Below are 12,482 nucleotides of genomic sequence, written 5' to 3'. Positions count from 1 at the left end.
ACATTTCTTCTTTTACATCATAATTGACATTTGTTTCAACAAAAATATCATTAATATTATCAATAAAAATAAGCACTTCACCAATTGTTTTATACAACTTATCAACAAAAAAAAGTAATTCACAATGGTATAATAACCATTAATCTAATCAATGGTGGAAATTGTTGCTTCACATCACAATTGACGACTTCGACTTTTTCTCTTTCTCTTTCGCTTTCCTTTTCAATTTGTCCTTCTCCATCTCTAGGTCCTTCTCCTTCTCCTTCTTGTTCTCCTTGGCTTTTGAGTTTGAGTGTGATACAGAGCTATAGTTATTATTTTTTTCTTTCACTAATTATAGATAGTGATTGAGAAATATATTTTTTCAATCTCCTACACTTCAAATATTTGTGGACAACTGAACAAAACTATATTTCTTAAATCATATGAACAAAATGGTCATAAAAAGAACAACAAAAACAACAAAAAACGAATTTTCACTGAATGTTAACATAACATATACATTTTATCAAATTATGACTTTTTGGAATTGTTAATTTTCTTTCTAAAATAATAAATAATAGGTACCATTACACTATTATTCATTTTTCACATCTATAGAACGATTTATTCTTTATTAACCCAAGAAAAAAGTTTAGTATTGTTCCAAAATTATAAAATCTTTCAAAGAAAATGACTTACCAATTTTAAGTCAAACACAATCACGACCGGAGATGAGAAGGAAGATAAGATAATGGAGAAGAATATTTGTTTTAATAGTCAAATTTTCTAAAAAATAAGAAGAAGAGAAGAGAAAATATTGAGAGAAGAAAAAAAGAAAATTTTATCCTCATTTTTAAAAAAAGAATGGTGCGAATAGAATTATAAAAGTTAAAAAAATAAAATAATTTTTTATATTTGATAAAAAATTTAAAAGTTTCAAAAATATTAATTTTATCTGAAATTTACTTAATTACATCTATGTGTCACCAAAAACCAAACCAAGTTATTTGACACGTTTCATTTAATTTTCTCAATTTTCTCCCATAACTGGCCTGGTGGCGCTCAACTGCGGTATCTGTCCTGCCGTTTCCCGGAAAAGTCACACACTGTAGGTGTATATTCGTGTTTCAATGATACAGAGGCGGTTGATTTGCTCGATGATATCGAATACCGTTGTCCAATCAAACCCTGGACATAGCCAGAGCAAATGGAATGTAAAGCAAGTTACAAAATCCAACTTCTCAGCGGCATTAGAAGAGATACGCAATTGCATTTCCGACTCTGATTTCATTGCGATCTCATTGAAGAATACCGGAGCGTACTCTGCACCCTGGCAACGTATTATGCCTATTGACACCGCCCGCACCGCCTATCTCAAAGCCAAATACGCCGCCGAACGGTTTCAGGTCCTTCAGTTCGCCGTTTGCCCCTTTTCCATAAAGAGTTCCAAGCTCATCGTGCACCCGTGCGTCACCTTCAACACACTCATTTAATTCTCTATTTTGTTTAAATTTAATTTCAATTCTCAAGATTGTGTTGTCTATTAGTTTCAACTAATGTTCTGTTCAATCACAAGAATTTGGGATAGATGTTTAGATGGTTTAAAATTGTAAATCAAAATGCTATTCGTTTGGCTCAAGTGTGTGAAGTATCTATTGAAGAAGTACCTAGTTTTACGGATGTTTTTCTGGTTCTTTTCTTTCATTTTCTAACTCTGGTTTAGGATTATGTTGTAGAACCTATTACTCAATTGGTTAGTGCATTCGGCAGGACGACAGGGTTGGTTCTAATTTTTTAATTGTCAAATATGTTTCAAATGCTCAAATTCTTAATGAAAATGTGGTGTCCACTCTTTCTTGTGTTAGTTTGGTGCTGACTTAAGTGGCAATTTCAGATGAAGGATTAGTTGCTATATTTCTAACTTCTCAGTTTAAGAATCATTTTGTCTGAGAAAGGGAAACATGAAACATGAATGACTAGTGTTTTGTGCTTTTTGTGCAGATATAACTTTCATTTGTTCCCTCGCGATGAGTTAAAAATAGGGATGCCTTCTTATAGTTTCTCTTGTCAATCATCATACTTGACCTCTATGTCTCAAGAAGGTTTTGATTTCAATGCCTGCATATATGATGGTAAGCTGTGCTAGACTGGTTTGAAAAACTCGTGACTGACATGTTTCTGTTATTTATTTCGATGGTTAATCTATTATTAGTATCCTCAAGTTACCGGCCAAAAACAAATGTTCAGTGGCTTTTACAATGACTAAAGAATCTTTACCCAACATCTGTTATTGGAATATAGATATTTATTGCAGGCAAAATCTCTTTAGTTGCTGCTCCAGCTGCCTCATTCTCTATGTAATCATGAACAAAGAACAAGTAGCAGATGCGAATAATGAAAGGAAATATCTTGGCTCAAGTTCTAGAATCGAAGTGCCTTGAAACATAATTCTTCCACCTCAATCATTTTATTTTGAATCTTAGCAGTTTTATTTGACAGCTGGGAATTTTTATACTTTTTATTTCACAAAAAGTTCTATTTTTACTCTTTTTCTGTGAAGCTTATGGATTCTGGCAAGAATCCATAGCCAAAACTCAACTTGAGCTGAAGAACAAGTATTGAAAATGCAGAGTGATTGGAAGAGAAATTTTACTTAATTGAAAAATAATGTCACACAATCTGTTTCTTATATACAATCTTCACTAACAACTTATAACTAATTTGTAACTAACTCTTCCCAGCTATAATCTAGTATGTAACATACACCATAATGTATGATACACTTTAATACACCTTTAATGCACATCAATACAATTGTTTAATTCTTTCACACCCTCCCTCAAGCTAGGAGCTATGAAGATGTTCTTCATTCCTAGCTTGGATACAAGATGTATATGAGAATCTCGTCCAAGTGCTTTAGTGAATATGTCTGCAGGCTGTTCAGATGAAGTCAAGTATGCTGTGACAATCAATCCTTCTTGTATCTTTTCTCTCACAAAATGATAGTCTATATCTATGTGTTTTGTCCTCTCATGGAACACTGGATTAGCTGCTATTTGAAGTGCAGAAGTACTATCTGAATACAATGGTACATGAAGATTGATTTTGACTCCAAGTTCATCAAATAAACCAACAATCCAAACAATTTCAGCAGCTGTAGATGCCATTGCTCTATATTCTGCCTCTGCTGAACTTCTGGATACTGTCACCTGTTTCTTGGATTTCCAAGATATAAGTGAACCTCCATACTGTACCAAGTACCCTGTAATTGATCTCCTACTATTAATACATGCACCCCAATCAGTATCGCAGAACACTTTTAACTCATTTCCCCCCTTTAGATGTCATCAAAATACCAAGTCCTGGTTCTGATTTCAAATATCTCTCTAATCTCATTGCAGCCTCCATATGTGAAATCTTTGGAGAATGCATAAACTGACTCAAGCACTGCACAGCAAAAGATATCAGGTCTAGTAGTTGTGAGGTACAACAACCTCCCAATTAACCTCTGATATCCTGTAGGATCTTTCAATATTTCATCAGGATGTGTAGATGGAATATTAGCATCAAATTCAACTGAAGTAAGTTTTTGATTCAATTCCATTGGAGTTGAAACTGGTTTGGCACCTGCTAATCCCATGTCTGATATGAGTTCTAAGGCATACTTCCTCTGATGTATTAAAATCCCAGCATCACTCCTAGCAAATTCCAGCCCAAGAAAGTATCTTAGTTCTCCCAAATCCTTGATCTTGAAAGCTTGTTGTGAAATCTCCTTAGTTTGTTGAATCATAACAAAATCATTTCCTGTCAATAACAGATCATCTACATATATGAGAACTATCATTATCTTGTCTTGTTCTTCTTTGTAAACAAAGAATAATCTCTTGTGCTTTGGTGAAATCCTGATTCAATCAAGGTATGTGTAAGCTTGATGTTCCACTCCCTTGAAGCTTGTTTCAAACCATAGAGTGATTTTAGTAATCTACATACTTGATTATTTTCAGTACTGTTGTTATGCTTTCCACTAAAACCTTCAGGCAATGTCATATATACCTCTTCATAAAGATCTCCTTGTAGAAAAGCATTGTAAACATCCATTTGATGAATGTGCCAATGATTAGCAGCTGCAATGGAAATAACAGACCTCACAGTGGCCATTTTGACCACTGGTGAGAATGTCTCTTGGTAATCAAATCCCTCTTTTTGATTATAGCCCTTAGCCACCAATCATGCCTTGAATCTCTCCACACCACCATCTGAATTATACTTCACTTTGTAAACCCATCTACAACCAATTGCCTTCTTGTTCTTTGGTAATTCTACTAGTTCCCAAGTCTGATTATCTTCTAAAGCTTGTATTTCATTCTGCATTGCATCCACCCATCTAGCATCTTGTACAACCTTTGCACAAGTAGCAGGCTCAGTGTCAACTGAGAACTTTGAGACAAAACTTTGATATTTGTTGGACAATCCAGAGTAATCAAGTACTGAAGCTATGGAGTAGAGACATCTATTAGTCCCATTTTGTAGTAATGTAGTCCTTATGCCAGATTGGAGGTTTGAGACTCCTAGTAGACTTTCTTACTGGAGGAACAACATGATCAAGTGACATTTGTGAAGGAGCATCATCTGAGCAAGAAGATACAGTGGAATGTGGCACTATAGTGATCAACTCATCATAATTGAACAAATCTATATTGGAAACTGGATTAGATGGTAGTGCAGAACTGTCTTTGAAGGGGAATACAGACTCTACAAAAACTATATCTCTATTAACAAAAAATGTCTTGCTCTCCAAATTGTACAACTTGTAGCCTTTTTGTGTGGTTTCATATCCCACCAAGACAGATTTTAGGGCCCTAGGACCGAACTTGTCTTGCTTAGTAAGATTAGTAGCAAAACATAAACAACCTATCACTCTTAAATGATCAATTGAAGGAGGCCTGTTGTATAGTTTCTCAAAAGGTGACACACCATTCAGAGCAGTAGAAGGTACTCTGTTGAGCACATAAACTGCAGCTTGAACACACAACCCCCAAAATCTATCTGGGAAACCAGCCTGAAATTTAATAGCCCTTGCTGTCTCTAAAATGTGTCTATGCTTTCTTTCCACTACACCATTCTGTTGAGGTGTATATGGACAAGAACTTTCATGGATAACACCATGTAACTTGAGAAGTTCATTGCAATTAGAATTAAAGAATTCAGAGCCATTATCTGTCCTTATTTTCTGAATCTTTATGCCAAACTGAGTCTCAACTTCTGTAAAGAAATGCTTTAACAAACTAATAACATCTGATTTCAACCTCATTAAAAAAATCCATGTCCATCTTGAATAGTCATCGACAATAGTAAGAAAATACCTCATACCATCAAAAGTTTCAACTCTATATGGTCCCCAAACATCTAAGTGAATCAGCTGAAAAATACTTGTTGATCTACTAGTACTGTTAGGAAAAGGAAGCCTAGTTTGTCTAGCAAGTGGACAAACTTCACAATTATGCAAAACAAACTTACTACCAAATTTATGAAAAATACTTGTTGATCTACTTGTACTGTTAGGAAAAGGTAGCCTAGTTTGTCTAGCAAGTGGACAAACTTCACAATTATGCAAAACAAACTTACTACCAAATTTATGAAAAATGGGAATCTTCCTGATTACACTCATAGGTACATGACATAATCTTTGATGCCAAACAGTAGCTTTATCTTCAACATCTTGTATTGCTGTCAAACATCTCTGAGGCACACAATTTTCTGCTACTTGTGTATCTACCATGTATAAACCATCTCTTTCTTTACCAGTCACCCTCACCCTCCCAGATGAGAGATCCTGAAAAACACAGTAATGAGGGAAGAAAGTGACACAACAATTCAAATCCTTAGTCACTTGTGAAACAGACATAAGATTGAAGTTGAAGTTTGGAACACATAACACTTGTCTAAGCATATCACCTTCTCCTATAGGACAATTTCCAATATGAGATACCTTTGCAGAATCTCCAGTGGGCAACTGAACACTACCTGCATTTTCTATCAATCTTTCACAATGTAAATGCTTAGCATCATTTATCATATGATGAGTAGCACCAGTATCAACTATCGACTGCAAGGAAGTATCCTTAGATAAGGAAGAGTTACCTGCCATATTAGCCACACAATGTGCATCACCAATTGTTGTTTGATTCAACATTTGAATAAGTTTTTGATGTTGTTGTGGTGTAAACATTGGCATTGGCATCATCCCAGATTCTGCAACTGGATGAGAAGCCTTTTGAGGAAGCTGTGGAGCATGATAAGGAATAGATGATGCTTAAAAGACTGAGTTCCCAGCCACAGCTGTATCTTTCTTTCCTTTGAAATCTGGAGGATATACAATAAGTCTAAAGCAATCAAGCTTTACATGACCAGTTTTATGACAATGATCACATTTCAACAGTTTGTTACAATCATTTCTCATATGACCCTTCATGTGACAATACTCACAGAAAGCATTAGGATTGTATGGCTTCTTGTTCCTAGAATTAGATCTCGATGTGTACATTGCAGTAGGAGCTAAGTTTTCCGGCAATGATCTACTCAAATTTGCTGCTAGTTTTTGACTTTCATCTTGACTTATCATAGCATAAACCTGATTAATACTAGGAAGTTGATGCATCAACAAAATTTGACTACGAGCCTGAGCATAACTATCATTAAGTCCCATAAGAAACTGCAACATTCTCTGGTATTGAAGATGTTCAAAAAACTCTTTAAATTTAGGACAATTACAAGAAGGTGGTGGCATAATGCTATCATATTCATCCCAAAGATCTTTGAGCCTTGAATAGTATACAGAAATAGAAGACACACCTTGAACTAGTGTGAAAATCTCTTTATGTAGCTGAAACACACGAGAACTATTGATCTTATTGAATCTTTCTTTTAGATCTGCCCAAATCAATTGTGTATCTGAACAAAAAAGAACTCCACTGTGTAAATCCTTACATTACACAGAATCCACGAAACAATAATGGCATTACAACGATCCCATAACTGAGCTAAACTCCCTGAAAACTGATCACGTTTCACTGTTCCATCGATGAATCCTACTTTGTTCTTCCCAAGCAAAGCCAACTGCATAGCTTTGCTCCACAAAGTGTAGTTATCAGTTCCTGTAAGCATGATCCCTATATTGAGCGAACCAGGTGCATCAGATGGATGCAAATACAGAGGATGAAGATGATCAATGGTCGTGGATGCCATTGATGTTCCTGTGATATCTCCTGCTGAAACTCCAGTAGAAACCATTTAAGCAACACAAGTTTCGAATTAACAAATTGATCTTCACGCTACAGATCCAGATCTTCACGCTACAGATCCAGATCTTCGCTCTGATACCATGTGAAGCTTATGGATTCTGGCAAGAATCCATAGCCAAAACTCAACTTGAGCTTAAGAACAAGTATTGAAAATGCAGAGTGATTGGAAGAGAAATTTTACTTCATTGAAAAATAATGTCACACAATCTGTTTCTTATATACAATCTATTCACTAACAACTTGTAACTAATTTGTTAACAACTTATAACTAATTTGTAACTAACTCTTCCCAGCTATAATCTAGTATGTAACATACACCATAATGTATGATACACTTTAATACACCTTCAATGCACATCAATACAATTGTTTAATTCTTTCACATTTTCTATAGTAGAAGCTATTTTTTACTCTTGCGTACCTTTAGCTGGTTGAGTAGCTTTTGCCTGAAAGCCGAAGTAACCTTCCTGCGCCCTACTCTTCTTGTTCTGACAGGCATATCATATTTATCCAAATCACAAGAATCAGCCGCAGTAGATAGAATTGGAAATGCATCACCTATAAGCTGTACAGTTCAAACTCCATCAGGATATACAGTTGCTGATTCTGTATTTGCACAAAGGATCAAATCTCGAGTTAAGAATTGGATAACTGCTTGCAAAGACACAAACAAGAAGCCTGAAGGTGAGCATAATTGTCTTTGTCAATTCAACTCTTCTTTGCTCTCTTTTTTATACCCATGACATCTTGCAGATGCTCTAATCAGTTCCTTGAGAAAAATTGTCTCGGGAGATGAAGTATATGGATCCAGACCTTGCTTGAGCATAGATGTCTGCAGTGAACGCCAAGTACGCCTTGTGATGGAGGTGTCTATCTTGTCTTTCTTACCTTTTGAATTGTTGTCTTGAAATTACACACAAAAAAAAAACAGAAGCTAAAGATCTGTGTATGATAGCATACAATGTTCCAAATTTGACTATGTCCTGCAGAATGATGCTTATAGAATTCAATTGTTGTCAATGTTAAAGGTCCTGTATATCCATTACATGGAATAAAAAATCACTTCATTTGTTCTATCTGATGCTAATTGAACTTTCTGTTGGGCCAGACACTGAAAGATTTTGTTGACGTCATACCTTTACTAAACCCAGCAATGGGAGGAACAATAAGGCCTGTTCGAGTTGTTTTGACAAGTTCAGAAGAAGACAGGATTCTTTTACAGGTAATAAACTAGCTTACGAACTTTGGTGTAACTGCTTGTTGATGATTGTCTTCTCCTTCCTTGAATATTGCTTTCTACTCACAGAAGCAACTTCAAAATGAGGAGGAGGAGCATAATAAGCGCCTCCGTGGCTTTCGAGAGGTGATCGATTTGATTTCCGCTTCTCAGAAACCTGTAGTTGCCCACAACTCTCTTAATGGTCAATCTCTATATGGAAATTTTTTGCTCATGTTAGAATGTGGTGACCATGCTTGTTATGTTATTTAAATATTTTGCATTTTATTTGGCAGATTTTACTTTCGTTCATTCCAAGTTCTTAGCTCCATTGCCATCAACGCTGGAGGAATTCAGAAGTTCATTATGTTTGGTCTTCCCCAATGTACTTGATGTCAATCATCTTATGAACGAAATCAACCCTCAGACAAAAGTGAACAATTTGCCTGCATGTATCTCATATTTGAAACAACGGTTTTTTGCCCCTATTGATATAGAGATACCTAACCAAGGTAAGTACCCCTGATATCATGAGGCACATGTTAGATAACGTATTTCCAGCTTCCGTTACAATGTAATTATGCTTAATAACTTGGGGGTCGTTTGGTTGCCGATCATAGAGGAGTTATCCATCTATTAAAACTAGCATAACTTTACACTCCTTCCATTTCAATTTGTTGTCCTATTTTGACTTGACACGGAGTTTAAAAAAAGTAAAAAAGTGTGGTTTTAAATTAAAGATATGTCAAATGTATTAAATTGCCCTTAAATCTTGGGTCTTAAACATGTCATGTGGAAAGTTGGAACAAAAGATTTGCCAAAATAGAAAAGAGTCATTCTTTTTTGAACGGACTAAAAAAGAAAATAAGAGAAGCAAATTAAAATGGTGGGAGTAATAGTATATCGTTTGGTTACAAAAACAGGGCAAAATAATCTTCACATAAAGTCCAGCATAAGTTACAATGTAAGGATGGTGTCTTTCTTTTCCACATAAAACATAGCATTGCTAATACAGGTTTGGTTCATATTTTTCTTTTCCACATACCTAATGCATGCATAATATATGAGGGATTCTTTGTATTATTTATTTAGGGTAGAATATAGAATAACTAGCATATGAATAATCGAATCCTGCATAACTATATTAACATAATTAATCCTTGCATTACCAATACCTACAGAATTTATCCCTGTGCAACTCTAAGGAGATACCAAACGCTCCCTTGCAACATGTGGCTTGCTGTGAACTGGGTAGAATATATGAGGGATTCTTTGTATTATTTATTTAGGGTAGAATATAGAATAACTAGCATATGAATAATCGAATCCTGCATAACTATATTAACATAATTAATCCTTGCATTACCAATACCTACAGAATTTATCCCTGTGCAACTCTAAGGAGATACCAAACGCTCCCTTGCAACATGTGGCTTGCTGTGAACTGGGTAGAATATATGAGGGATTCTTTGTATTATTTATTTAGGGTAGAATATAGAATAACTAGCATATGAATAATCGAATCCTGCATAACTATATTAACAAAAAATAATCCTTGCATTACCAATACCTACAGAATTTATCCCTGTGCAACTCTAAGGAGATACCAAACGCTCCCTTGCAACATGTGGCTTGCTGTGAACTGGCAATATCCCTGTGAAGGAAGTTTTTCATCTTGATATTTGACTGCAACACTTCTGTGTTTACTACCTACTTCATCCCCCAATTTTTAGATCTTTTAATTATGTTGCTGGCCAAGAAAAAAAATTATATATTGCTGACTGGACTACATATATTTTTTTTCGAGTCAAGAGTTTTTCAGAAACAACCTCTCTACCCAACAAAGGTAGGGGTAAGGTCTGCGTACATCCTATCCTCATCAAACTCCACTTGTGGGAATTCTCCCCGGACCTCACTTGGGGATTACATGGCTATGTTGTACTGGACTAGATTTTTTCTGGCTTTGCAGGCAAATTTTGATTGATTTCTCTTATAATTGCTTAAATTAATTCTAACTGGTGTGAAATTAATAACAGCTGAGGTGAATGAAGTGAAGACTCTTGGACATGATGCTGTGAAGATAAGCCAATTGTTCGCAAAGCTGTGCTCCATATTGAAAATTGCTCCAAGAACTCCTGAAGCTGCTGAGGGCCATTTTCCTGATGCAATTGAATGCTACACAAACTCGTACAACCCTTGTTTTACCAGGTCTCATGGTTCCGCTGATGAAGATGTTAGTGTGAGGACTGATAATACTAGAAAGATCAGTAGTAAAAATCTAGTTTTCCTATGGGGATTCAGGGGTATGACATCTGCAGGGAAGCTGAAGAGCCTCCTATGTGGTTCACATGACGTTTTCCATGACTTTGATGTTAAGATGGTGGATAAAAGTTGTGCAGTGGTTGCTTTCAGGAATCCTGGTTTTGCGGAAGTCCTGTTTCAGCTAATGGACTCTGGAGGAATTTGCACTATTACCCTGAAGGAGATGCTGGCAGATGGCCTGACAGCTGCAGGTTATGATACCTACCAGAAAGTCTGTGAGTTGGGTCTGTGGGAAGCAGATTTAGCAAGTTCCATGGAAAAGGCTTTGGGAGAAATTGAGAGCTTCTCAGAAGCACAGTCGAAAGAGCTGTCAGGGATGTGTTGGAACAATGATGAAATGATTAACCTGGATGACCTTTAAGATGCTTCATAAAGTTGAATCATATCTACCATTACCAAAGCCAAGACTGACTGATTTTGGTATGCCGGCTTTCATCATATATGTTTTGTTGATTGTCCTAGTTGCTGCCATTGAGGATGTATGCAGGAATGAAATTGATAGTTGATGCATCAAAAGGAGATTGCTTTTCAGTGGCTATCATGGCAAACTAAGCCATTGTATATAAGTTGACATGTTCTCTTGGATTATGGCATTTGCTTCTTAAGGCAATTACGTTTTTGGACAAGGAGATCAGAGGATAGCTGGTTTTCCGGAGGATACTAAAGTAGAGTGCCATTATTTGGTGTATCGAAACGGAAAGATAAATTTTTTGATATGGTCACTTGGCACTTAGCTAAGGGTAGTAAATTCTAGACCCCTAATATTGTTACCATGTTTCCAAGAAATTGGTTCACCCTCATTCTTGTATCATGAACTTTTGTGCTAAGGTGAGGTTGCTTTGAAGAATTGAATGTTTGTACTAACTCCACCCTTAAATTATGCTCCTAATTCAATGGCAAATATGGACTGTGCATTTATCCAACCATTTAGGAATTCTATCATATTGTCAAGTTTGTTCTAATTGCATATCATCTTATGTCAAGAGGGGACATGTAACATTTTGTAGCTGTCATTTCTTTGGTAACAGTAAAATTATATGGGTCAAATACATATTTACGAGGACTCTCTTGTTTAACAAAATTTTATGTGATAATATATTGAAATTTTTTATTGTCCATAAAACTTTGACGGAAAAGGGTTAAATTTGGCACCTTTCTTCTTTCTAAAAATGATGACTTAATCTTTTTTTTTTTTAAAAATAAAGCTAAGATTTAATGAAAAAAATTATTTAAATTGATTGAGTGACTTTTGAGTTATAATACAAAATTGACAGGTATTTTAAGATAATTATCTTTAATTAAGTGACTTTTGGATTATTAAGCAAAGTTAAGTGATTTTATAGAACTGCTCATAGTTAAGTTAAGTGATCTTTTGAAATATTCTCTCTCAAATCTTTTCACTGGGTTATTTTTTTTTAATTTGTTGAAGTTCTTCCAATGTAAAATTTCACTGGCTTAAGTTTGCAAATCTTGTTTTCTAATTTTGAAGGTTGTTTGAGCTATTTTTGCAACAAAAGCAAAACTTTCCAATTTTTTGGTAAAAATTTTTAAATACAATTTTTTAGAATAGCTCGAACAATCGAAACAAACGTCTAGAAAAGTTGAAATCTAAGTTTGCAATTGAATACAAACTCTAAAGTTGAAATCTAAGTTTGCAATTG

At 35.3% G+C, this 12,482-nt stretch overlaps 1 protein-coding gene across 1 annotated transcript; it reads left to right on the top strand.

Annotated features, from left to right (window-relative positions):
• The first annotated feature begins 993 nt into the window (after positions 1-993).
• Positions 994-11,758, top strand: LOC107029476 (poly(A)-specific ribonuclease PARN-like). The gene is made up of 8 exons (XM_015230902.2): positions 994-1,447; positions 1,984-2,114; positions 7,779-7,967; positions 8,037-8,149; positions 8,392-8,505; positions 8,590-8,704; positions 8,796-9,011; positions 10,536-11,758. The coding sequence occupies exons 1-8, from the start codon at positions 1,113-1,115 to the stop codon at positions 11,180-11,182; spliced, it is 1,860 nt and encodes a 619-aa protein (XP_015086388.1). The 5' UTR covers positions 994-1,112; the 3' UTR covers positions 11,183-11,758.
• Positions 11,759-12,482: the final 724 nt, after the last annotated feature.

Source organism: Solanum pennellii, chromosome 9, assembly GCF_001406875.1.
Source record: "Solanum pennellii chromosome 9, SPENNV200".
Classification (NCBI taxonomy): domain Eukaryota; kingdom Viridiplantae; phylum Streptophyta; class Magnoliopsida; order Solanales; family Solanaceae; genus Solanum; species Solanum pennellii.
Note: the sequence above shows the minus strand (reverse complement) of the source record. Positions and strands in the feature narration are given on the sequence as shown.

What these genes read in the sequence shown, in the direction of transcription:
- LOC107029476 (XM_015230902.2), top strand. Translation starts at nt 1,113, where the DNA reads ATGATACAGAGGCGGTTGATTTGCTCGATGATATCGAATACCGTTGTC. An exon ending in TGCCCACAACTCTCTTAATG is followed by an intron (nt 8,705 to 8,795) that starts GTCAATCTCTAT and finishes TTTATTTGGCAG; the next exon opens with ATTTTACTTTCGTTCATTCC. An exon ending in TATAGAGATACCTAACCAAG is followed by an intron (nt 9,012 to 10,535) that starts GTAAGTACCCCT and finishes AATTAATAACAG; the next exon opens with CTGAGGTGAATGAAGTGAAG.